General features: G+C 45.2%; 2 protein-coding genes across 3 annotated transcripts in view; both read right to left on the minus strand.

Moving 5' to 3' along the window:
• Window positions 1-1,605: 1,605 nt before the first annotated feature.
• Window positions 1,606-6,846, minus strand: FASLG (Fas ligand). Its single transcript, XM_053391081.1, has 4 exons — window positions 5,301-6,846; window positions 5,083-5,128; window positions 3,769-3,822; window positions 1,606-2,885 (listed from the first exon to the last, which is right to left on the minus strand). The coding sequence occupies exons 1-4, from the start codon at window positions 5,607-5,609 to the stop codon at window positions 2,491-2,493; spliced, it is 804 nt and encodes a 267-aa protein (XP_053247056.1). The 5' UTR covers window positions 5,610-6,846; the 3' UTR covers window positions 1,606-2,490.
• Window positions 6,847-12,279: 5,433 nt separating this feature from the next.
• The window catches only part of SUCO (SUN domain containing ossification factor), a 46,343-nt gene continuing 32,797 nt past the window's right edge, over window positions 12,280-25,825 (minus strand). For both annotated transcript variants that reach the window (XM_053391071.1, XM_053391070.1), the window contains 9 exons: window positions 23,899-23,973; window positions 22,163-22,247; window positions 20,463-21,596; window positions 19,195-19,282; window positions 17,874-17,978; window positions 17,135-17,289; window positions 15,137-15,228; window positions 14,324-14,379; window positions 12,280-14,097 (listed from right to left, as the gene is read on the minus strand). In XM_053391071.1, coding sequence (XP_053247046.1) covers window positions 13,651-14,097; window positions 14,324-14,379; window positions 15,137-15,228; window positions 17,135-17,289; window positions 17,874-17,978; window positions 19,195-19,282; window positions 20,463-21,596; window positions 22,163-22,247; window positions 23,899-23,973 — 2,237 coding nt within the window. In that variant the 3' untranslated portion in view covers window positions 12,280-13,650. The remainder of the gene's footprint in view (window positions 14,098-14,323; window positions 14,380-15,136; window positions 15,229-17,134; window positions 17,290-17,873; window positions 17,979-19,194; window positions 19,283-20,462; window positions 21,597-22,162; window positions 22,248-23,898; window positions 23,974-25,825) is intronic.

Genomic DNA, 25,825 nt, shown 5'->3' on the forward strand with positions numbered 1-25,825 from the left:
GTGGGGGAGGAAGGGAAAAGAGAATGTGAGCCGCTTTGAGACTCCTTAAAGGGAGTGAAAGGCGGGATATCAAATCCAAACTCTTCTCTCCCTCTCTCTCTCTCTCTCTCTCTCTCTCTCTCTCTCTCAGCATTCGGAACTACTCTTTTGACTAAAATTAGCCCTTTCAAGTCAGATTCTCATTGACACTAAGGTTACATCATGTCTTTTGCCACATCAAAAGATACTACTTGTAATGGTTTGTACTTTAACAAATTTGGGCTTAGGTGTTTGAAACAGCAGACTTAGCATCAGAAAGTGAGCTGGCCGTGCTCAGTCAGAGAGGTAATTTCTCTCTCAATAATTTCACAGCCTGGTTAAGGGTTGTCCTGTTGTGACCGATTCATAATTAAAGTTTACCTCACACAGCACCAAAGTCTACAAGGAAGATCTGGCTAAAATGCTTACATATTCCAAGAAGAGCTGCTTTTAATAAATGGGCAAGAAAGCCAAATTTAGAAGAGAAACATTTAGTCTCCAGGTCCAAGGCTATAGTCCAGCCATCAGATTTCCTTGAAACCAGCTCTAGAATAAGTAAGTCCCAGCCAGGGCTTTCAAGTGGGCATTTCTTTCTTATTAATGCTTCCAATCCACCTAGACCAGACGATGAGATGCAAATACAGTGGTACCTCGGGTTAAGAACTTAATTCGTTCCGGAGGTCCGCTCTTAACCCGAAACTGTTCTTAACCCAAAGCACCACTTTAGCTAATGGGGCCTCCTGCTGCCGCCGCACCGCTGCTGCATGATTTCTGTTCTCATCCTGAAGCAAAGTTCTTACCCCGAGGTAATATTTCTGAGTTAGAGGAGTCTGTAACCGAAGCGTATGTAACCTGAAGCGTCTGTAGCCCAAGGTAGCACTGTATGTACAGCGTTGTGGTGCACTTTTCAGCAGACGGAAAGTTCTGCAAGAGAAGGAAAGGTCTCCTGACCAAAGGCCCCATTTCCTGAGAAACCAGGCTTACTGAGAAACTAAACCAGAGTGATTCTTGCAGACTGAGGTCAGAAACTGGCATCTCTCTGCTGTCGTACAAAGAAATGCAATTCCCAGAAGCAAGCAAAAGGCTAGTTCCTGCACAGTGAAGCCCTCAGCCCTCGCCTGGGTGGTGTCCACAGTTTTCCATTCATGAGCCAGGCCTTGCAGAAGCACAGCCCTCCCCTCCCTTTCCCAGCGCAGAATAGACACAGTTGGCTATTAAATGAGCATTCAGTCCAATTTGTTTGTGGGGAGGCTAGATGACATTGCATCAAAACAATTGTTATTCCACACATTCCGCTACATTTGCTTGTCACTCTGCTTAATGTGCGCCATAATTTAAAATATTTTGAGGAAGCAGGGTTGTTGTGCAAGAGCTCCTAATCAACTATAGCTGTGCAACCTGAATTTGCCAGTATGTGACTGAATCCCAGCCAAAAACAGGGATAGTCTCAAACTACCCCAAGTTCCCCACATATTCATCTCCATGTTACTTTCTGGGTTGTGAATAATGCCCCCCTCCAGACTGAAGAGATCCCAAAACATTGAGAGTATTCACCTGCCAGAATATTTTAACTTCTTTAATTTCTCTCCAAACAAAAATCATTCTAAATTTTCCCACAGAATTGAGGAAAATGCATAGGAATTAGTCTCATTTGAAGTTTCATGACCACGTTCATCTGAAGGTGCTTCGTCTTACATCACATTCACAAGACTGTCGGAACTGCTCAGGCGGTGCTGGGAATCAGGGGTGCTGAGGATGGTGCCAGTGATCCACAGTGCTTTGTGGGGCTCAAGGAGCTGCCTCTTTGCCTGCCTCCGAGCACAGAGAGAAAAAGTGGGAAAGTGGGTTTTGTTTTTTGGTTGAGAGTTGGCTAACTCTAGAGCCAAAGAGGTAGGCTGAAAAAGAGTGGCTTACATTTCTGGCACTGGGGGAGTTTTAAAAGTGTGACTGATGAATGACAGCAACCCAATAGGCCTTCACTGGGAAGCTGCAGCACAGGACATAAACGCTGGATGGAACCAGACTAGCAGCTAGGCGGCCACATACTAGGAACTAACAGAAAACATTTCTGCTCCCTTCACACCTCAGCTACCACACAACCAAAGAACATCTCTTCAAATATGGATCCAAATTTGGCTGTTACATTTGGTCAATAGGGACAGGTTTTTATGCCACAAAATCCCTGCTTTTCCCCAAATGGAGGATTTCCTGGCACTCTTTGGCAAGTCATGTGTGGTTCAAGGCTGTTTGTCTCTGAAGGAATCCAGCAGGAAAAGTCGACCCTCAGTTTAAATCTGTGGAGATCCACTTCAGGCCTTTTTTGAACTTCTCAGTGTAAAAAGTGAAGTCATGGAGTCTGATGGGCTTTCTAGAGAAGCAACGTTTGCAGTCCATCAGCTGTCCCAGATCATTTTCATGTTGCTCAGAATTTTTACATAGCCTGTATGATGAATGCTAATCTTCCACCCACCCCTAAAGCATATATAAGCCAAAGAAGGTTTTTGACTCCTCAGGATTCACCAGCGTGACTTCTGAGACACTCACATACAGGCTGTCCTGCCTGGAAAGGTTGAACAAAGCACCCAAATAGCTGCTTCTGCCCCACATGTGCCTGGCCACACAGTAGCTCATCTTTCGGTCCTCCATCAGCACCTGGATATCAGGATAAGATGGGTTTCTTTTGAAAACCACATGATCAAGAGGCTGGGGGGTGCAGGCCCCACCCCGGAAGAACACTTTGGAGTACACGAAGTAGAGGCCAGCTTCATCGATCACCAAACCCCTGTTTTCATACTGAACACCAGAAATGAAGGCATGTCCATAGGTACTCTCCCATTCCAGTGGGAGCGATCGCTGGTTTGCTTTGCCTAGAAACATGGAATGTCATTGTGAAAATAAGACAACAAGCAGTTTTCTCAGACCCCACTATATTGCAAGGTTTCCTAATATTTTTGAACACAGCAAAATGACCTTTATGTCTAATCTGAAGAGCACTGAAGGATGCTACTCCAATACCATTTGCTGGTTTGCTCTTTGCAGTGTGGTCGTCAGTTGTTCTCACTGCTGACTGACAACCTGGAACCTGGAACCATTGCTGCTCATCTTCTCTGCTCAAGGCAACGCCACACACCAGAAGCAATGGGGCAGGCAGGGTGTTGCCTCTTGTGCTTCTGCCACCTGCCTCATGGCTGGGCCAGCTCTCTTCCAATGCTACAAACAGGCGACGGCAGCAGGAGAGCAGCAAATGGAAGATTGCAACTACCCACCCCAGTTAAAGAATGACCAATGTCATGCTTGGTAAAACTTGTCCTTCTGTGCAGCTCTTAAGAGTACAGGATATGTAACTTGAGGGCCAAGTGCTCTCACCTGGATGAGGACATCAGCCCAGAGCCAGAGAATCTTATCTCTTCCAAACATCTCAAAAGCAGTGGGAGAGAAATGTGTGATTTGGTGCAAAGAGAAATGCTTAAGCATCTCCCAGTCTTCCACTTCTCCCCCGTAGTCCCTTTTCCAGACATTTTGCCCAGTCCAAGATGGGAGAAAATTCAGGGGGAGAAGGGGCAGAGGGGGTTAAGTCAGGCACTTTCCTTGACCTGTTCCCATTAGTTTTGAGAGACAGCAAAGTATTTGATTTGGTTATGAAAACCAGTTTCCCAAGTACAATTCAGCCAGTTCATTAGTTTCCTCAGCTACAGCTCTTTTTTGCCCTCGCTGTTTGCAGGATTATTTGCTATGCGCTTTGCTGCCCACCTGTCAAGTGTGCTCTCCTCTTGACTTCCTTTTCCGCTGTTCCATTCAGAAATCCTACATTGCAATAGAGAAGAGGGCAAGTAACGCATTATACCTTTCCAACAGAGAGAAGAAATGGAAAGGGGAAGCAATGAGGTCAGCTCTGAAGAAACTGAGAGGTGTGATCCAGCCAAAGTTAAGCACATTTTGGTCACATCCATTTCAATGAGAATTATGCCAGTGTGTGCCATAGTAGGCTTTAACCCCCAGGCCTTTGGCACTGAAATCAATGGGATCGCAAGTGCTAAACTTGCCTCTTTCAGAGGCAATTGTGCTTTAGGGTGGGCAGCCCTTGAGGTGAGGTATGAGCGCCTTAACATTTCATTTCCCTCAGCAGACCAGTTTATGGACTGGATGCTGTTTCCCACACAGCCACCTATGACTGAACTTATTCCTGAATCCCCTCCCATGAGACATCTCAGACTGCTTTTCAAATATCTTATTCTACCTTCTGGCTGCTCCCCAAACCCAGGACTAATTTGTTTCCCAGCAAATACCCTGAGATCCTTACATGCAGTGTCAGCACAGAAGCAACATTTTCCATTGATCATGCCCAATGTTTTTCTCAAACTTCTCAGCTCTCTGGTTTTCAGATTGGTTTGGGACAATGGCACATCTCCAAATCCACTATGGATCCCCGAGGGCTTTCTTGCAGTGCCTTTAAATGCACCCACCTGCAGGTCTTAGCTGGTTGGAAGAAGAAGTCCCCATCTCCCTAGAGCTGAGTGCTCTCCACCTCCCACACAAGAGCTGGACTTCAAACACAGGCTGATGGCACCCAGCACCACCAGCAGACCACATATTTTTCTGATGAAACCATTTTGAAATTAATACATTTCTGTTTAAAAGCTTGTGAACAGCAACAAACAGTTCTGTATCAAAATATTATAAGAGAAATGGCTCGCTAGTGTGCTATAATCACTCTCTGTATCATCTGCCCGATGCAGATGAAACAGACCTGTCCAGAAATCCCCAAAGCAGCAAAAGGGGATACAGAAATAACAGAAATAGAGAAGTCCATCTGCAACTAGCATGGACTGGAACTTCAATGCAGCCATTTCATTCAACATTTCACTGTTCAGGTAATGAGCCAAGATATCCAAAGTGGCCCAAGTCTCTTTAAGTCAGTGGCAAGAACAATAAGCTCTAGAAATAGGCAATTGTGATTCCAGATGAAAGAAACTTTATAAGAACTGCAAATGCAGGCACAACCACCCACTTGGCTCTGCTCTCTCCCCCCCACCCCCCAGCCATCCCTGGACAAGGACTTCTCACCTTTGAGCATCTCAGGAGATTGAGGCACCTGCCCGGAGCAGGAAAGCTGTGGAGGTAAAAGGCAGACGTTCACACTTGGGAATAAAAATCACCCTGTGCCCCTTTCAGTTGAGGGCCCTATCTTCAGGAGCTGCCAATCCAGGGGCCCTGGGTGCCCTTCCCCCAAGTGGTGTGTGCCACTCGCAGGTCTCCTCTGGTATTTCTGTGCCTCCATTTACCTCTCTCAGAGCATCTAGTTCCTGCTGCAGATGGAAGATCTGAAACATTGCAAGCCCAACCCCAGTGAGGGCCAGAAGGGTCAGCAGAGAAACCACCAGGAAACACAGGCGTGTGCCATCTTTTTTGTTCTGCTTTTTCCTTTTGGTCTCTGGCACAGGCAGAGCAGGGCGAATGTCCTGGTGGGGCGCAAACCTGATGGGACACAGTCCGGAAGGGGCACATTCAGAGTTGGAAACTCCACTGCTGCTTGTCCAGAAGACCTGGGGATAAATGCAGTGCTGGTTCTGCTGCATGGCAGGCAGAGCCATGTCTCTGGAGTCCTCACTTGCTCCCGCCGGCCAAGCTCAGATGCTACGTCAGAGAAAGGTTCTCTTCCTGTGCTGTGTCCCCAGACGTCACCTGCGCCCACCACTGAAAAACCTCTTGGGCTGACACCAGAAAACCTCAGAGAGCTTCCACCCACTGCTGAGATGCAAGATACCCGACGCCTGCCTGCCTGCCTGCACAGAGCAGAGCAGGGAGCAGAAGCAGTTCTCATGCAAAATGTACCCAAACATGATATGCATTCAGAGACAAACACTGTAAACATGGACCTTTTGAGCAAAAAGCAAAACACAGTTTTGCTTCCTATTCCTTTTTTGTTCAAATTCTTACTTGGTAGACCTTTGTTTTCGGTTTCCCACCTTAAAACTTGAATGTTTCTTCAGACTTCTGCTGCCTGCATTTTCCTCCTAGCCTAGTACTGGCTGCTTTCCTGGCAGCCTGATTTATTTATTTTGGAAGCCCAGACTGCAATCCTTCCCATCCTCTTTGCTCCTTCTGGGTTCTCCTCCTCTTTATTTACTTCTGATCTCCAAAGTGCGAATATGAAATGAGCTTCCTCTTGCGATTTGTTTGCTTCTACTCACTCTTATTACAAACCAAACCACATCTAGGCCTTTCTCATCTCTTTGATGTCTCCTAGAAGTTGATAAGGGAACACCCCCCTGACTTTTGTATTGCATGATGATTCATGGGAGAGGCAACAACTTTTGTCCTATTCAGCTGTTTTCTTATTTGCTCTAGTGAGAGCCTAAATGCTTTTGAAATTTTTGCTGAAGTGCCTAATACATGGGCAGAGATATCCTTTGCTGCTGCAGACATTGACAGCTGCTTATCTTAGTGTAACGCCAGCACACTCTTGTTGGGATCCTCTGTACTCCTAGCAACAAAGATGTCAGAAAAACAATACCACTGTAAAGTGGAAATAACACGGTAAACGATCAAGTGCACCCCCAGCACTGATGGCAACACTGATGGCCACTCCAACAATCATGGCAGCGCAATGCAGAGTGTGACAGCCATCCACATTTATAGCAGAACACTTCCATGACACAAAACACCACCATATACAGAAAGCACTTCCTCTTAGACACAAGCATCATGGACTCCCACCTGGGGCAGCCTCCACACAGCCAGCACAAGTTCCAGGAATCCCCTGGGTGGGTGTTTGCGTCTCCATCTACCCCCAGTTATGCCCCCCCCTCTTGACAGGCAACCTCAGCATTGCGCCTCTGCCAGCCATAACTCCCTTGAGGCAGGGAGCATGCATGAAGAGGCTGTGGCCTCCCTGGAAAATGGTTCAACTCTACTGGAGAACACTTTTCACAATGGGGAGTTCGCACAAAGCAGGCTGTGAGGCTCCCAATAAGTCAGCATGCTGAGATAGCAAACTGGAGAGAGGTGCTTGAGTGAGCAAAGGCTGGCCAGCAACCATCACATCGGAGGCACGAAGGGAGCAGGCAGGACCAGGCCACATTCCATAGAGCAGGTCTCTCACTAGACAGCAACAAGAGGAGTGGGCAGGAAAAGCAGACCTCATGGGGCATCGGAAATCATCCAGAGCACAAGCTGCCAGCCACCTCTCAGGATCAAGCGGGGTGGTAATCTGAGCTCTATTCTGGCAGCACAGCACAGATTCATGCAGCTGCAGGTCCTAGCTTTGAACCCTGGATGTGACTCTAGATGCCTCAGGAGGACTCAGCTGAGCCCTCTGCAAGGAGGCTACCTGCACCCCCCCCCCAATAATCCAGTGCTTGTTAGCCACTTGAAGTCTTTTAGCAGAAAAGCAGCCCATAAATTAAAAAGCAGCTGTTGCTTATTGTGCCAGCAGGACTTAATTTGCTACTCGTCTTGCTGCATAGCTTAGTATGCCATGAGCAACCAGGACAGCTCTTGAGATGTGAGGATCCAGCTTTTCTGCCCATGCTGGAACTCAGGTGGAAGGGCAATAGCTAAGATTCATGGGAGCCCAAACTCTATGGAAGTAGCACCAAGACCCTCTTCCTGGGGATGGTTGCCATCTTGAACACAAGATGAGCACCAAGGAGGACAGCGGGTGCTGCCCAAACTTTTATTGAACAGCATCAGCAAAAGGGCAATTCTTAAAATAGGAGCTGGTAGGATGGCAGGATAGGCATTCAGAGCTCTGAGAAGATGTTGGCTCTTTTGACTTGGTTTCCCACCACCAAGTCCCTCCCCCACTTGCAGGCTCTACCTTCTCTACGGAGGAGACTCATGTGACCACATGCTGCAAAGCCTGAGATGCATGTTTCCTGCCTGTGGTTCACATGCTGCTGGAGAGCCTCTCTTGCTACAGGTTTCCTGCCAGGGCTCTGTGAATAGCAGGAACTCATGGGCTGCTTTGAGGCTGAGCTGGGCCAGGCCTTGGACTGGAAAAGAGTGCTGACAGCCGAATGATGTGTTTCCATAAAGCAGTAATGCAGTGGACCTTCGTAAACCACCCTGAGACCTGCAGGTATAGGGTGGCATACAAATGTAATAAATGAATGAATGAATGAGAAGAACTGAAAGGAGCTGTTGGCCCCAACCACCACTGACGTGTGGTCTTGGAAGGTTTCTCAGAAAGGAATGCGGAATAAAGTTCCCCACTTCTGCATTAGCAGAACATCTTTGCAGGCTCAGAGATCAGGGGTGGGACAAGGTGGCCTGGGCCTGTTCCCTGCTCTAACAGTGGCTTATGCCGGACTCTGTCCTCCCTTGTGGCTGTGCAGGCAAAGCAGAAATAGATGGGAGGCCGTGTTGCTTTGGCTCTCCATGGGCTTCTTTTAAAAATATAATCAAACAATGTTACGCCATTGCTGGAGTGAGCTCCGAGGGAATGCACAGTGGCTCAGTGATGCCCTGCTGACGCCTAACACTCTGCCAGTGCGGTTTGCTGTTTTTGGTCCTTGAGTTAGAGAAGATGCCCCAATGCTGAGTTTATGACAGCATAATCATGGTGCTCTACAAGCAGAGATCCCCATCAAAATCTGGTGCATGGATTACCATCCTTTATCCCTCCAGCCAGAATGGTGCAGTGAGTGCAGGATCATTACAAGGTTTGTAGGGGATATAAAAATAATTCCCTCCCTTTCTCTCTCTACATATTGACTAGGACTAGAGTTAGGCATGCAATTGTCGCTGGAAGTGGACAGAGAAAGGCAACCACAATTATCTGTCATCTCTGATCAAGGATGATAGCAGAGCATGCAAATGTTATTTTCGCAGAGGCAACCGTGGGATGAGCGGCAATCCCTTTCAAACCACCTCTCTCGAAAACATGGTCTGTCTCAAACCCAATGAGTGAGGCATATGCCTCCCACAAAGGCAAGTTACGCCCACCAGTGACATGCCAAACACACCAAGCTGAACAAGACTGATTGCCATCTGGAAAGACTGAGTTTCTTCTGCCTACGGCACTTTGTGGTTGGGTCTGTGTGCTTCAGGAGTTCCATGAAAAGTGGAACAATTTGACCATTCATCTAAAGTTATTCCATAGCATTCTGCCTTCAAGTACCTTCCGCTTACTACTAGAATTTTCATATAGAACGATGATGTTCTCTCCCATCAGATATACTGTGTCTTTAAAGCTTTAATGAAAAGGAGCTAGTAGAAGCCTTCTGCCAACATTTTGGTTGGCACATACTCTGGTCTCTCCTTTTCCTCCCCTGCAAGCTGACTGTTCCTCGCCCCTTCCTGTCCCCACAATCCTCTGCGGCACACCTGTCTGTCTTCCTGTTTATCAGTGTCTCCCCTCTCCCTGCAGGTGGAAGGGCACAGAGACCAGTTCACAGGGCTAGTAACCCTCTGGGTACCATGGCTGCTGCTTTTCCCCCTTGGGGCGCAGGTCAGTCAAGCCCAGAAGATGCTCCAGTGTCTGCTGCCTCCAAACCCGTACAGACACCCAGGCCGGTTGGACACTCGGACACTGTTTTGCCAGCTTTGCCCAACAGCAGGCCAAGCAGTAATAAAAAATAATAATATTTTTTTATTTATACCCCGCCCTCCATGGCCAAGACTCAGGGCAGCTAACGCTGAATATAAATACAGTAAAAACATTTTTTTAAAACAAAAACCCCCCAGTTGATTAAAATATGTTAGAATACAGTTTAAAATGCAGCTTAAAATGCAGCCTCGTTTTAGTGGTAGCCTATAGATCAAAGCCATAAGGGGAGAAAACGTAAAATATTCACCAGGGCTGGATGGTTCCCATTGCCGCGGCAAACAAAAGCGGAAGTAAAAGTTCATGAGAGATCTTAGACTCTATCGAAGGCTGCACCCCAATGCCCAAGACCATCCCAAAGTGGGGATCAAGTCTTCTGTGTGATCAAGTTGTTAGATTTGACCCTGCTGATAGCTAACAGCCTGTGTCAAGAAGAAAGAATATGATGTGAAACCAAATGTGGAACTTTTTTCAGCAGCAATAGCAGCCTTAAACAAAATATCTCCGCCGCCCGCCCCCCCCCCCCCGCCCATGGAAGTATATTCAATGTTGCCTCTACATCCAGACAAGTCTTCTCCACAGACTTCAGATTAGTTAGTCTAGATACGGGCAGGGATTTGCTCTCTGCGCTGGGCTATTACAATCACACACTTTGGTGATAACCTTTTCTCAGATAAAGAGCCCAGCACACAAGGTACTTAAAAGAGCTCAAATTTGTTTAGAATTCTTTAGGTGCCAGAGATTTAAATGTGCTTTGCACCTCTATCTTTCTTGGGAACAAGGAAAACCATGGATCAGAGGCCTCCATCAACTGGGTCTCCATTATATACCTTGGGGCAGGAGAGACTCTGACTTAACCCTTGGTTTGCCCTTTGGGGATACAGCTAGAACTTGGCAGCCTATGAAAACAATTCCCCCGTGAGACTGAAGCTTGTGAACCTTCCTCCCATTGGACCCTGTGGGAGGGACATGAGTCACCCCCACTTTCTATATGCAGGCGGCACTTAGAACTGCTGATTAAGGACTGCTTTGGGTTCTAATCCCCTTGCGATGAGACACACAGCAGTGGACTATCACACTGAGCAGTGAAGCAGAACCCGGTCATTTGGAGCAGCTTGGCAGAGAAGCTTCCTGCAGCTGGAGTCTCTTAAGAGCAACAAAGGAAAACTGCCCTAGATTGCCAGGCCTCAGGGGGAGAGTCCACCTTGAGAGGCAGGGGCTCTCCCCTAGAGAAGACACAGACAACCTTCCAGTCCTGCTATCTGAAATTCTTTAACTGCAGATACTGGGGGTCGACTCTGTACCACTAAGGTATTTCTCACAAATCTCCAGCATTAGAATTGGGAGCTAGGGAAAGAGGGTAACATCAGCAGCATCTGATTCCACCAGGACAAAGTTAAAAACTGGTTCACCCCTGTCCTTGATGATCATAAATTAGGGCTTCAAAAGGTTCATATATTTGAACCGTCACAAAATATCCAGAGGATGTGAAGATAAAACTTGCTGATACTCTAGGAGTCAAATCAGTATTGCATTCCATTCCTGGAAGAAACAAGGCAGATGCTTAGATGCAGGTCAGCATGAGTGTGCCTCCAAGGGAAAGGACTCCGATTTGGGAATCAGAAGCAGAGGTTAAAAAAGGAACCTGGGATATGAAGCTTCACCAGCTGTTGAAGCTTATCTTCCTACATGTTACTAGCTAAAAAATTATGCATGGCTTAAATCCAGTAATTTTAATCTTAAAATTTCTGCCAGCTCGTAGTGTCTGTGATTCTAAGCAGAGCATTTTCTCTACTTCCAGGTTTAGTGGTTTGCATAATTAGGTATGCCCACCACCTGCCTTTCCTAGGACTTGTCCAAAGTCCTGTGGACCTGATCTTGCCCTACTAATTGACCTGCACTCCCTTATTGCGAGACAAGTCTCACTTCAAGTCAGTTACATCTAAGGCTTCCTTAGTGTGCTGTTTCTTCAGGCCAAAATGGATGCAATGATCATGCCCAGAATTTGATCCTAGTTTGATGTAATGGTTTGGATGGAATTCAGTATCATAGCCAGAATTTCCTGGTTTGGACACAGTAGGAAACTTTGATTTAAAGCAACTATGATATGAGGAGAGCTGGTGCAAACGGTGAGCCCGGACAAGTGTTAGCCCCTGATGCTTGTTCCTGACTTAGTAAGCCATGGTTCTGCATGGATTGCCTATTCTTTCCAAGCCTCTGGGATCCTCTTGCCCTTGGGCCCTGTCTATCTCCCTCATTTGCCATTCCTTTCTTTTGTTTTTAAATTGTTCCATCAGTCTTAAAAAAGTATGTTTATATCTATCTATCTATCTATCTATCTATCTATCTATCTATCTATCTTGTGATGCCAAAAGGTTTGACACACAAACAAACCTGGCGTGTAATTCATCCTTTAGAAAAATAAAATAAAACTGACCACAAGCAAGTTTCCTTCCCCCACAGCCAAGTTGCCGTTGTGGCTGTGGAGGACTGAACAGGGTCCGTGTAGCCCTTGGCCCCCAAAGGTCAGCCACCCTGGCCAGAGCCCTCCCCACCCCACAGCTCTTACACTGCTGCTTGGTGGTGCCTGGATGGGGAGACAGGGCATCGCAAGGCCTCAGCAACAGAATGGCTGAAACTGCTGGCTGAAACCAAGATTACCCAGTGAAGAAGCTCAACTGCAGAATAATTTGTGAAAAGAAAAATACATAATGTATTTTAAAGACAAGTGTTCAGATTTATTTGGAAATTCACAGTTTCTACTGGCACTACAAATCCGTAGTTACTTATTACAAGTTCTAGTGCCTCAATTTTGTATTCTTCACGCAAACAGTATCACCGTTATGATTGCCATTCTGGTTTGGACCCACTTCTTAATCCTTGTTATTAAAAAAACAAACAAACCCAAAACCAGGTCCACTTCTTTGACTGGCTAGCTGTGCATACTTAAGTTCATCACTGTAAAAAAGTACTCAAACATGGAATTTTCAAAACAGGCTTTAAATAAGTCACATTATGAATGATATTTGGGAAAAGACGTTAGCTCTTTCAAGAAAAGAAAACAAAGGAGGATCTACTAAAAGTGCTTAATAAGTTAACTTATACAACAACCTCTAAACTCTCAAAATGGACCTTCTATCACATTCACTCTCATGTACTCACATTCCAGATATGCAATTTTTTTTAAAAAAACAAAAACCTCACAAGAGAAAGTACAAACGCATACTGGCACACACACAAAGAACATAAGGTCATTCAATACAAAAAGCAAACTTTATAAACATACTTTTTGAAACAGAAAATAGAACGTGAAGCTTGACAAACTCACTGGTGCATTTCTACTGATAGGCAGTTTTATCCAAAACTGGCATAAATGGTTCTTTCCTCCCAATTTATTAGCGCAGGAAGACAACTAAAGGTCATAATGTTAATTATCTCTGTCAATCAAGTCAGTTGGGCTACAAAACATGTTTTGAGTAATACATCCAAGCAGGGATACTGTACCATCAAAGATGTATCAGCCACAAGTGAGTTTGCAAAGTGGATCTCAAAGAGAAAGTCCACCCGGCGGCATTTCCACAGTATCCCAGTCACATTACTTAACCTCACTGGAAGCCAGCATCTTCTTCCCTAGCACTGTAGTGTTGTATTTCCATAAAATTTGAAGGTACAAATAAAATAGTTCTCCCTTCCAGTGGTATTATAAATAGACAAAAAGGCACATAAATATGGGAAGGTGCTAGAAACAGGGGAACAGCAATATGGGAAACATTTATGCTTTAACTCTGCTCCACCCAAAATGAGTTTCAAGACCTCACCGTCAGCAGTTGTGAAAAACACTGTATAAAATGAGTCCCGACCCTGCCATCTCCACCCATCCCAAAGTTATCCACATAGAAAATGAGCCTTGGAAAAGCTGAGGCTTATTAACTAAGGGTGGTTGCTGCCACAGTCCTATCTATTTGCAAAAGAACCAATGTACCTTCTAAATGTTTCCCAATTAGCCAACCCCTCCTTCCCTGTCAACCCAAATACTACAAGATTTGTCGTACAAAAAGTTCCCATTAGGAAGAGTTCAATTAGTTTTAAAGGTGCCCAGAAACAGCTGTGACACCGAGTGTTCCCACGGTTAAATCCTTGTTTCCTTTGATGATATCGTGCAGACTTGGCAAGGATCCCGTCTTAGTCTGTATTAATGTTTTTAGGAGCTTCTCCTGCTCTGGGGCTTTAGATCGCCTTCGTTTGAGAGCCCTCTTCTCAGTTTTTGTCTTTTGGATTTGTCCGTTACACAAACCTGCACACGCCGAAATGCCACAGAAGTAGGACTCCTCAGACTGTGATGAGGTTTCTGAGCTCCCTTCCGACGGGGGACCTTTGTATGAAGAGTGATACACATCGCCAATATTAGAGAAGTCTCTCTGATTGGTAAAGGGCTTCTTGCTTTTTATTTCGCCATTAGCTACCTGCTGCACTGGTTCTGCTACTGGCCTGACGGTTTCGATTTTTTCACTTTTATATTTACAACGTTTCTTCTAAAAAAAGAAAAACAGAATTGGTAAGTAAAGGCCCTCAGTTCAGAGGCAGGATTTTCCAGGTCCACTTCCAATACTTTCTGCAAATTCTTTTATGTGCAACGTAGCAGCAGCGGCAGCAGCAGCAGCACACTCTAGCCATTTCTTTAAAAAGCATGATTCACTTTAAATGCAGACATGCACGCACACACAGTGAGTTTAGAACAAATGCCTTTCTACAATGTACCTTTTTTTCTGGGGAAAACTTCAGTGGTTCTACAATGTACAAGTCCTCTGGATCCACTAAAAGATAAGGGATAAAAATCAGACTATATAAGCACACCACCAGCTTCACACAGAACTGTTATTCTCCCTTTATTAATACAAGGTTGAATAGAGCCAAAATATTTTTGAAGGTCAAGCAAAGGGCTCTGAGAGGAAATCAACAGACCAAGAAAATAAGCTCCTCCTATTCCAGATACAGAAGTCAAAATCGGCCTTCTCAGCCCTGGCAGAGAGGTCTTCCTCCATCTCAAAGGGAAAGCTCCTGCTACCTGCTTTTCCCTGGGCAATCTGAATTTAAATCAGCTTTGGTGGATGAGAGAACTCATAGCATTAGGCTGTGCAATTTGGAATTGCAAAAGCAGTGGTGGGAGGATACATGTACCAATACACAGGGCCTTCTCGGTGGTGGTGCCCTCCCGGTGGAACACCCCCCCCCCTTCAGATGTCAAGGAAATAAAGAACTTTACAACTTTGAGAAGACATCTGAAGGCAGCCCTGTATCAGGAGGTTTTTAATGTTTGACGTTTTATTATGCTTTTATATGTGTTGGAAACTGCCCAGAGTGGCTGAGGAAACCCAGTCAAATGGGTCGGGTATAAATAATGAAGTCTAATGGAGGGAGGGCTTTAACTGCCCATACTTTTACCAAGTTGCTTCTAAATTAAACCAACATGAGATCTTTCGCCATTACAAAACGGATGTTGTTCTGTATTTGACACTGTACAGATTTTACAATACACCCAGAGAGAGGTAGTTGAACCTGTGACATTCCTACCTTCCTTACTATTCAGCTGAAAAGACTGAGACCTGGTGAGTGGAAAGGAAGTTCTTCTTTTCAAACTCATATCATCATAGGAAGAAACACATCTGTGGATGAAAATACACAGCAACTTCAGATCCAGATGGGAAATAATTATTTCATTTCTTTCTATCATTCCTTAGGAGTTCCTTGTCCTAAACCCAACTTCAAGACTTCCAACCCGGAGAATTCCCAGAACTCTGTCCTTTCAACTTCAAGTTGAAAGAGCTTAAAGAGCTTAAAAGCTACCAAGAGCACAGGTTCCATGAAGCACCAGTACTGGGGAAAACTGATGTGGATTAAATAGCCATCAGCATATTTGTAGCTTTATGGTAAGCTAGCCATTGAATCTGGAATATCTATCAAGCATGCCTTTCCAAATAATCTTCGCTGGACATAATATGCAAATCACACACGGATGGCATTTTCACAGGCATTATCTGTGAAAGGAAATTTTCTTGCCATAAGTTCTTATTGGCCGACTCCCAGAGGGAGGGTTCAATCAAGAGGATCCTCTTGGAGGTAAATGAACCAAATAATAATTTAAAAAATGTAAAAAACAAAAGATCCAAATGTCATTCTAACCAGTGCATCCCGCCCGCTGCCCCTGCATGGCAAAGCCTGTCTCCCTAGAGGGGGGGTGGTCAGGAATTTTGCCTGTCCCATCCGAAGGGAGGAGCCACCCCAGACTAAGGACAGCCCTCCAGGAACCTCTGGGTAATAAAAACATTTTTTTAAAAGGTGCAACTGGTGCCAAACATGAAGAAAACCTTCCATGCCTTCCTGCTCGCAGGAGACAGGCAGGAGTCAAGCTGACAGTCCACGACTACCACCCCAGGCGAATAGCGAGGCGAAGGCCTGCAAAGAGGATCATGGTCCACTAAAGTACAAAGAATGTGAACTGGCAGTAAGAAAGGCCCCTTTTCTCATGTGGCTCCAGGAGAAAATTCCAGAAACTTTGGGATATATAAAGCAGTGCCTTTCCTGGATGGGCCTACCAGAATCAAGGCACTTAGACCCTTTGCTCCATCCATCTGCAGTGTCTGCAGAAGATAAAACATCAACGTTGTCGTATTTTGCAAAGTATGCTGGGAGGCCAAGGAGCCACCTTGCAAATTTCCTCCAAGGAAATATTGTCCTGAAAGGCTGCCATGGTGGCTGCCCCTTGCAGAGAGAATGTCCGGTCATCCCTGCAGGAGATGATCTTCCAGGACACAGGGAAGCAAGAATTAGGCACCCTCTCCGCCACTCTCTTTTCAAGGTCACCCTTAACCAGTGTGCACACATAAGTCCTGGAGCCCAAGTCTCCCATCCATATATAAAATCACACGAGCGAAAACAGAATAAGTGGCATAAGCCCAAGAGGCAACTGCATCCGTCTCAAAACTATGGTGTAAGGACCCTTCTACCCTCACAGGACAGACACAGCTTATGGTAACAAATGCTGAGAAAACAGACGATTGGAATGAAAGGTCATTATCCCCCTTCTTTCTCCTCAACCTCACAGTGTCTATGACAACAGGGTCTCACACCAAATGTAACTGACTTATAGAAAGGGCTCTGGGCATTGAAAGCAGACATTGTGTGTATCCTTGTGGTCTATGAAAACCAAAAGAAAATAGAAAGGTGGGGGGGACATTAAAAACAATCAAACATTGATAGAATTAAAGCTATATAAACGAACAGCGACACAAAATCTATTAAAACCATAAAAATAATTACAATAAAGCAGCATGGCCCCAGCCCTTTCCGGAAAAGCAGCCAGTTCCCAGCAGCCTGTTGGAACAAGGTGGTCCTTCACCTGCTGATGGAAGGACCACAAGGAGGGAGCCAGTCTGGATTCCCTAGGGAGGAAGTGTCCAAAGGTGTCTGGCGGCAGACACCACCAAGAAGACTGACAGTGTCAAATAACACTCTTATATCCATGTTCTTCCTTAGAATTAAAAAGTCAAAAGTAAAGTGGAAACATGTTACCTTTTCGGACTAGGATAGTGATTACTTTTGGGAACTTTTGAGAAGTAGTCATAATTTAACTCTGATTTATTTTTGCAACGCTGAAGAAAGAGCATCAAACCCAAGATGGCACAGAGTATCAAGGAAATCACAAGATAGCTGTGGCGATCAGAGACCTAAACAAGGACAGATTTTAAAGGGTTAAATGTGAAATACATACATGTAGCTGAGCGGCTGAAGCAGGCATGATGTGCTGGCCTGGATGAAGTGCTACCACATTTCTATCAACAAAAGTATGAGATCCATAGAGCAACTGCTGAAAAAGGCCTACCACCTCCACAAATTTCTCATTATCTGGAAATATACTGGGGTCTCTCAATATTCTAAGGCCTTTGGGCATTACTTTGTTTTTACAACAGTCTCCAAGAGGTCCAGTCTTGTGGTCTTAGTGCTCAAGGCAACCAACCTTCCCCAAACGCTTAGATCTGAACCCCTGAGTGACCATCCCAGGGCTTCTGGAACCAGCACACCGCCTCCAGGAGCCCTGGAATGCTCTCACGAGGCCACCTGAGTCCCTGTGAGCATCCCAGCACCCAGGGAGAGGAGAGCTTAAAAACTCTTTTTGCACCGGGGAAGTTACTTCAAATTTATCTGTAAGCAATCTGTTTTACTCAAATACAGAACTATTTACACGGCAATCTACAGAGTTCTAGGTTTAGCATTCCATTTGCAAAACATTGTTCCACATTCAGATTTTTACCTGTCTTTTTAGCTCAGTCACAGTTAGCGACAGATTGGAGACTAGCTGTGTCATGTTGGTCAGCTGAGCCTGCAGCAGCTGGATGGCCTCTGTCTGCTTCAAATCCTAGGCAAAGAAGAGAAGTGAAGCATTCTTTCCCTTTCATTCTAGCTTTCCATACAAGATAAGGCACGCCCTTGTTTAAAATACTAATGAGGTCACAAGTCCAAGGCTTAAAGGACAAGATGAGGGAATAAGAAATACCTAGAACTTGTGAACAAATAAACTAGGGGTTCCTTCTTCGCAGTCTTTAGATTGCCCTTAATTTTTTGCTTAGCAGACCAAATGTCTGGGGCATAGGAAAATTCTGCACTGAGAACAATGTTCAAGATCTCAGCTCTATTCCCCACCTTTGTGGGGTTCTTTAAAGCTTCTCTGTTGTTATGGCACTCAGGTCACTCCAGTTCACAAGATGCTGCTACAGGCTGCAGACAGAAAATGTAGTTTGACCCAAAGTGTGTCTTTGGCTTCATGAGCTAAGCAGCAGTTCTGAATATTCTGCTTCAGAAGATGTCCACTAAGTGGAAGGGGAAAGCATCAGCTACAGGAGATACAGGAAAAATGGCCTTAGCTACAAACTAAAACCAAATAAAGCTGTTTACTCCACAGCCACCATTTAAAATTACAGAAGGGAACTAACAGGAATCCATCTACAAAAAACATGAACTGTCAGCTTTTTAAAACTTGCACATGCACACAGGGCCGACTTTCTGAAGGCTCGCTATGTGAAAATTCACTTATCCGAAAGTAAGGACATAGTACTACGCACACTGCAGATTCAAAACAAGAGAAAATTTTTTCACTTCCTCATTTGCCTTTTGCAGTTTGGTTGAGAAGCTGTAGTGATGAGCCAGCTCAGCCCAGCGGTTCCATCGACCAAAGCATTGCTTAGATCCCCTAATTGCTTCCAGCGGTTTGAGACCCGCGGGCGCTGCCTGGCTTTTTTTTAAAAAAAAAAGAAGCTGTAGTGATCTGAACTTCAGTAAAGCCCCAGAGGGTTGTCCTTGGCTTTTTCATCATTTTGGAGGCAAACTTCCGTGGTTTAGAAAATTTCCCATAGCAACCAATGGAAATAGTCAATTCACTATGCGGACCTTCAACTAATGGACTATTTCCAGGAAAAATGAGACCCACGAGTACTTAAGAGGCAAATAAAGTGAAACCTGAGTCTGCTTTGCACATTTTAATAATAATAAATATTACTTTATTTCGCTTTTATTTCATGGTTAGGCCCCTTTTTGCACTATTACAAGAGAAACAAGGGTGCACCCAGTAGACATACCTGCTGTTCGGCTATGTGTGAAGTATTCTGAAGTTTTATTATAGTTTTATTAAAAGCCTTCTGCATTTCTTCCATTTGTTTGCGATATCTACAAAGTGAATTAAACAGAAAAACAGAAAAGTTAACCTTTTGAATTAGTACTTTTCTGTGTATAAGACTAGGTTTTCCCCCTTAAAATTCATGCTAAAAAGTGGGGGTCATCTTATACATGGGTAGTGCATAGGGTGGACATTTGATTGGTTGCTGCTGCGGCTGTCAGCAGCTATTGTGTGTGTTATTGGTTGTTGCGTCAATGGGTGGTATTGCTTGGCCAACGCTGTGGCAATTGGGCGGCGATTGGCAGCTTCTGCCGGCAAGGTGACAGATGGGAGACGGATTTTGCGACGTGTGCGGGTGAGCGATTTTTTACATCCCCCCCCAAAGAAGCTCAACAACTTTTTGCCATCTCCCCCCATGTTCTGAAATTTCAGTCCCCCCAAATAGGAGGTGTCTTATACATGGGGGCGTCTTATAGACGGAAAAGTACGGTAGTTGCTTATGTTGCTGCTGCATCCTGACACTTACAATGATATTCAGTGGTACCTCAGGTTACATACACTTCAGGTTACATACGCTTCAGGTTACAGACTCCGTTAACCCAGAAATAGTACCTCAGGTCAAGAACTTTGCTTCAGGATGAGAACAGAAATTGTGCTCTGGCGGCACGGAGGCAGCAGGAGGCCCCATTAGCTAAAGTGGTGCTTCAGGTTAAGAACAGTTTCAGGTTAAGAACGGAACTCCAGAACGAATTAAGTACTTAACCCGAGGTACCACTGTATACAGTTTTCTCTATACCCCTTGAAAAGGATACTTTCGTAAGCATCTAGTTTAAACCATTTTTCTAAATGTTCACAAGGGCCCTTTGCACCTTGAAACAAAATTTGACGTTTGGGACACGCAGAAGAAATCTTGCCCAGTGCAGTTAAGCTGCACTTCCTGGCCTTCATGTTTTCCTAAGCGCACTTGATGTGTATCACTCTTAAACCACTGAACGTACTTTAGCTAACAGAAAGTTCCTCAACTGTCTTAGTAAGGAAACAGGAGCACCCCTCAAAAGAAGCTTAGAGAACCACCTCCCTAGGAATGTGAGTGATCTCCTTTTAGAGCTTTTGGAGCTGCTCAGCTCATACTCAGGGTGCAAGCAGTTAATTTAGTCCCACCGATTTTCTTCATCAACTTTTAAAACGTCTCAGAAGTGAAAATACAAGGCTATGGAAAGCTAGACCTACCTTTGACTCAGTTCTTCCAAGTAGCGGCTGCTGAGAGACATATTCACTTCCAGGGCTTTAATGCGGTTATTGAGCCTCATAAACACAGACTCTTTTTGATTTGATCCGTGAACAAGATTCCCATTTCCATAACCCAAGTCTGTGGAATTCTGCAATTCGGCATAAAAATCTGTAGCTGTCCGTGGCAATCCAGAAACAGGAATCGCAAGAAATGCTTCCTCAGCTGTCTGCTCATCGTCCTTCATTTCTAAAGATGATGTTTCCACAAGAGACACCACTTGCTTTTCCGCATCTGAAGAACTAATTTTTGCTTCGCCCTCATAGCTTTCTGCAGCTACTGTACATTCAGACTGTGGAATAGTCTCTGTCGGTTTTGAAATAATTTCAGTTGAGGTTTTTTCATCTGTGTTCATGTCACTGAATTCAATTACAATGCTGGTTGCAGATGGATTCTCTGCAGCAGACCCAACAACTCCATCTTCTTCAGTAGGACTTTCCTCTTGTGAAGGGGCCTCTGGGGTTTCAGATACGGCTTCAAGTTTTGTAGGTTCCGAGGATGCCGCAACTGTGGACAGGGACTCAGCTCCTGTGGTAGCATCCAAGAGAATGGACTGAGACACAGTTTGTGGGTGACTGGGCTCCAGTTCAAAAGTGCCCTCCGTCTGATTGATCACAGCCCCATTCAAGATGCTACTTAAGACACTGACAACAGTTTCAGATGGCTCTGCAATTAAGGTGTCCAATTTCTCTGAAGGATGTTCATGCACTAAAACTGGCAACAATTTGGTTGGAACCAGCTGGGCCTGCCAAGTAGCAGCCGAGTAGTATTTTTCCCAACTGGTGTCACTTTTGCTACGGTAACGGTGAAGTGTCGCTACCACTGAACACCACTTGTACAGATACTCTGAGAAACTGGAAATGCAACAGACTGTCAATAGTTCGCAGCAATAGATTTGTGTTTCAGACTCAAACCATGGCATGTCTTCTTCCTGCTCATCACTGGGCAGTAAGGTCACTGTGGACTGAATTGCTTCCTCTTCATATTCATGGACTAACTGAACAATCGGGCTCTCTCTTGTTGCATCTAAGACTAGCAGCTCTTTATCCATTTGTAGGATCTCTGAAGTAACAAGCCTATAAACAGAAGTTTAGAAGTCACATCAAGATGCAGTTTAGAAGATCCCTAAAACCCCTGCCAACTCGAAAGTTGCTGCCATTCTCCTAACCTACCCCTAAAGAGTCTGGCTTCAGAGATCTGCCCTGCAATTCCATATATGGCCAGAGTTTCATATCAAGGTCTTGTATACTACAGGATCACTGAGGGTCAGGAAGTTATTTTTGGACCAAATATATTTTAAATTTGACTGCAACTGTTCTGGGAAATGGGTCGAGAGTGAGAGAGAATGGAGCTCCCCCTCCATACAAGGCACTAGGTGAAGATTTAAACTATTCCAAGGCAGAGCTGGATTGCAGGGCCCAGGAAAGGCTGACTAAGGGCTGAGGTCATGTTGGGAATAAAAGCCAGGGAAGGACGACCAAGCCAAGAGTAATGGACGTGGGTGAGGACAGAGATGGGGAAGCATGGGGGCTCTGATCTTAATGGTACTTTTGATTGTACAGTATTTATATTATTTGCAATCTGCTAAAAAAGACTCTGGGTCTGGGCAGCTTCAAGTCCAACACATAAGCAAATCACTTACTCTAAGGAGGGAATGGTAGTGGGCTCCGGCAGTTTAGGTTCTGGCCAGGAAGTGGAAGTTGTATTTTCAGAGACACTTTTATTTCCTATCAAAGAGACATGCAGATTTATAAGACTCCACATTCCATATAAGACTGTTAAATACAGAGAATAAAAATAAAAACTAATGGCCTGTGAAATGGATTTGTGATTTTTTTTAAAAAAATCCTCCTCTGTAACCAGGCAGGGCTGTTGGTTGAAAGTTAAATGCAAAGGGACAGCCATCCTCCTTTACCTCCCGAAACCAAGCCCAGAATCTTGAAAGGAAATGCCTCACTCCTAACTATAAGAAGAACCATAGCAGAAAAACAGAAGAACAAGGGCAGGGAAGGAGGGCCTTGAAATACACTTCCAAGCCAGTGTGTTTATAGAGTCCTCAAGTCTAGTCTCTGCTGCCCCATACATTGTCGTTGGCTGCCAGGTCAAACACTCCCTGTGAGCAAGGTCATAATGCAGAGATGCAGCACATGCTTTTATCATCTAATGGTCAGGGGCTCAACCCCAACGTCTTCAGGCAGGTCTGGGATTGAAAGACTCTTCCCTGCAAACTCAGACAGCCACTGTTGGTTTGACCAGGCAATACTGAACTAGACAGCTAGCTCTGGAACAAGTGGACCCATCCGTAAACCTATGGAAAGAACAACATTTCTCAAACTCTGAGAAAACTGCATTTCCATGTAGAAGGCTGTTTTCAGCAGGCAACTCTTAAGAGTATACAGAGCCATAGCTGAGAAATGGAGTTTTGAGAGAGCATTCAGAGCAGTGTTCAAATCCCATGTAGAGAACTGGAGAACTATGGGGAGGACTGAGAAAAGCTGCTTGCCTTAGAAGTCTCCATCCATACAGATGTAGTTAGGCATTTCTCTAGCATCAGCCCGGACAGTGAGGTCCAGCTCCGAGGCTCTTCTGGTGGTTCCCTCACTGCGAGAAGTGAGGTTACAGGGAACCAGGCAGAGGTTTTAGAAGACATCTGAAGGCAGCCCTGTATCAGGAAGTTTTTGATGTCTGACATCTTATTATGTTTTTATATGTGTTGGAAGCCGCCCAGAGTGGCTGAGGCAACCCACTCAAGATGGGCAGTATATAAATATTAAATTGTTGTTGCTGCTGCTGCTATCATTATGTCATCCAGGTTAGGGTACTCCGGCACCCCAGACACAGGTGTGCCAAAACAAACCATGACAATTACAAACAAAATGGGACTGTGTAATACTGAAAGGGTCTGCCTGCGAAACTGAAGCATAAAAAGCTCCTCTGCCTCTGCAACTGGCAGATTGGTAGCCCGCTAATGGCAGAAGTTCTCATCAGCAGTGCACTAACAGGGGTCTTAGAGATGCCATCCAAGAGTGACATCTGATGAGGGGACGTAGGATTGCGCGCACATTTCAGATTTTTTGGGAGGAGTCTGTTTAAGCAGCCACAGACCAGGCTCCCTGAGCGTGTCCCAAAAAAACGACACAACAACCCCACCCTGAGGAGACTCAGAACATCTTTGCTGCATGGATCTCTGGAAGGCTACTGCCATCCAGAGCCAGAACTGCGTAGCACAGCTACTGGTGCATCTACCAGTGGCTTAGATAACTGGGGGAAAGTCTTCACTATGGAGAACTGTAAAGAAAATCCAGCTGGAGCTGGAAAAAACCAACCCCACATCTATTTAAAAAGGTCACTTCACTTTAACAAGTTGCAATAATTTACCTTGGTCAGTTGAGTCTTCTTCAGTTTTTGCTCCAAGTATATTAGCAGCAATATTCACCATATTCAAAATGGCATCTAAAAAAAAATAAAAGGATCAAATAGACAATTTTTTTTAAATCACAAGAAAGCCTGCAGAAAACCAGTCTTTTCAAAGCTGCTCCTTCCCACATGCATTCACTGTCTGGTGTGCTGGTGCAGTTTCTGGGTAGCACATTATGCACACATAGCAAAACTGTGTACCCCAAATGTAGTGCTGAGTCCCAAGTGTGGCCAAGGCTCAGTTCACCCAAGCACACCCTCCCCAGAGACGGCTGAGCAGCATCCCCCCCCCCCCGCAGAGAAAAGTGCTGGGGGAAGTCCATGTATTTGCATTTAACAGCCCATGTCAAGCAAGATCACTCTTCAAATAAACCATTTGCCTGTGCTTCTCAGAACTGAGAAAGTAGTTATCTTTGGACTCAGCTATTCAGTGGTACCTCGAGTTAGAGATGCTTCAGGTTACAGACTCCGCTAACCCAGAAATAGAACCTCAGGTACTATTTTTGCCTCAGGATGAGAACAGAAATCGTGCTCCGGCGGCACAGCAGCAGTGGGAGGCCCCATTAGCTAAAGTAGTACCTTAGGTTAAGAACAGTTTCAGGTTAAGAATGGACCTCCAGGACGAATTAAATTCTTAACCCGAGGTACCACTGTATTAGTAAAAATAAAACATTATAAATGCATTATAACACTGTGACACCAGATGGCGCTTTAGAGCTGAAATCGGAATGAAAATTTCCACTGTGAGCTTTAAAACGGTTTTTCCCAAGCATTTTCAGAGTGTTCTTAATAGCTGTGTAGATGCAGCCTTTGTTAGACAGCAGGAAACTATTGCTGCACTGAGTTCCAGAGAGTCAACTCAAACCAAAACTCAACCAAGTTGCTTGATTGGTCTTAGCCACTTGCCCCATTGTTAGTATCTGAGGGGAGGGGGAAGAGGAAGGAATTCTTCCATCTGCCCAAACAGATGGTCACACAAGTCCAGCTCTCAGCCTTTGTTGTTGTTTAGTTGTTTAGTCATTTCCGACTCTTCATGACCCCATGGACCAGAGCACGCCAGGCACCTCTGTCCTCCACTACCTCCCGCAGTTTGGTCAGACTCATGCTGGTAACCTCGAAAACACTATCCAACCATCTCGTCCTCTGTCGCCCCCTTCTCCTTGTGCCCTCCATCTTTCCCAGCATCAGTGTCTTCTCCAGGGAGTCTTCTCTTCTCATGAGGTGGCCAAAGTACTGGAGCCTCAGCTTCACGATCTGTCCTTCCAGTGAGCACTCAGGGCTGATTTCATTAAGAATGGATGCGTTTGATCTTCTTGCAGTCCATGGGACTCTCAAGAGTCTTCTCCAGCACCATAATTCAAAAGCATCAATTCTTCGGCGATCAGCCTTCTTTATGGTCCAGCTCTCACTTCCATACATCACTACTGGGAAAACCATGGCTTTAACTATACGGACCTTTGTTGGCAAGGTGACGTCTCTACTTCTCAAGATGCTGTCTAGGCCTGTCATTGCCCTTCTCCCAAGAAGCAGGCGTCTTTTAATTTCGTGGCTGCTGTCACCATCTGCAGTGATCATGGAGCCCAAGAAAGTAAAATCGCTCACTGCCTCCATTTCTTCCCCTTCTATTTGCCAGGAGGTGATGGGACCAGTGGCCATGATCTTCGTTTTTTGACCCCTTCATGGATCACTGCCTTGCCGTGGCGAAGGGGCTTGAAGAACTCAGAGAAGCTATGAACTACGCCGAGCAGGGCACACAAGATGAACAGGTCATAGTGGAGAGTTTTGACCAAACGTGATCCACCTGGAGGAGGAACCGGCAAGCCACTCCAGTATCCTTGCCAAGAAAACTCCATGGACAAAGACAACAGGCATATAAAAGCTCTCAGCC

This window comes from Podarcis raffonei, chromosome 6 (genome assembly GCF_027172205.1).
Source record: "Podarcis raffonei isolate rPodRaf1 chromosome 6, rPodRaf1.pri, whole genome shotgun sequence".
In the NCBI taxonomy this organism is placed as follows: domain Eukaryota; kingdom Metazoa; phylum Chordata; class Lepidosauria; order Squamata; family Lacertidae; genus Podarcis; species Podarcis raffonei.

Coding starts and splice junctions, on each gene's coding strand:
- FASLG (XM_053391081.1), bottom strand. CDS start 5,609: ATGGCTCTGCCTGCCATGCAGCAGAACCAGCACTGCATTTATCCCCAG. Junction 3,823..5,082: donor ATCTCCTGAGATGCTCAAAG/GTGAGAAGTCCT, acceptor ATTGCAATGTAG/GATTTCTGAATGGAACAGCG. Junction 2,886..3,768: donor GAGGAGAGCACACTTGACAG/GTGGGCAGCAAA, acceptor CCATGTTTCTAG/GCAAAGCAAACCAGCGATCG.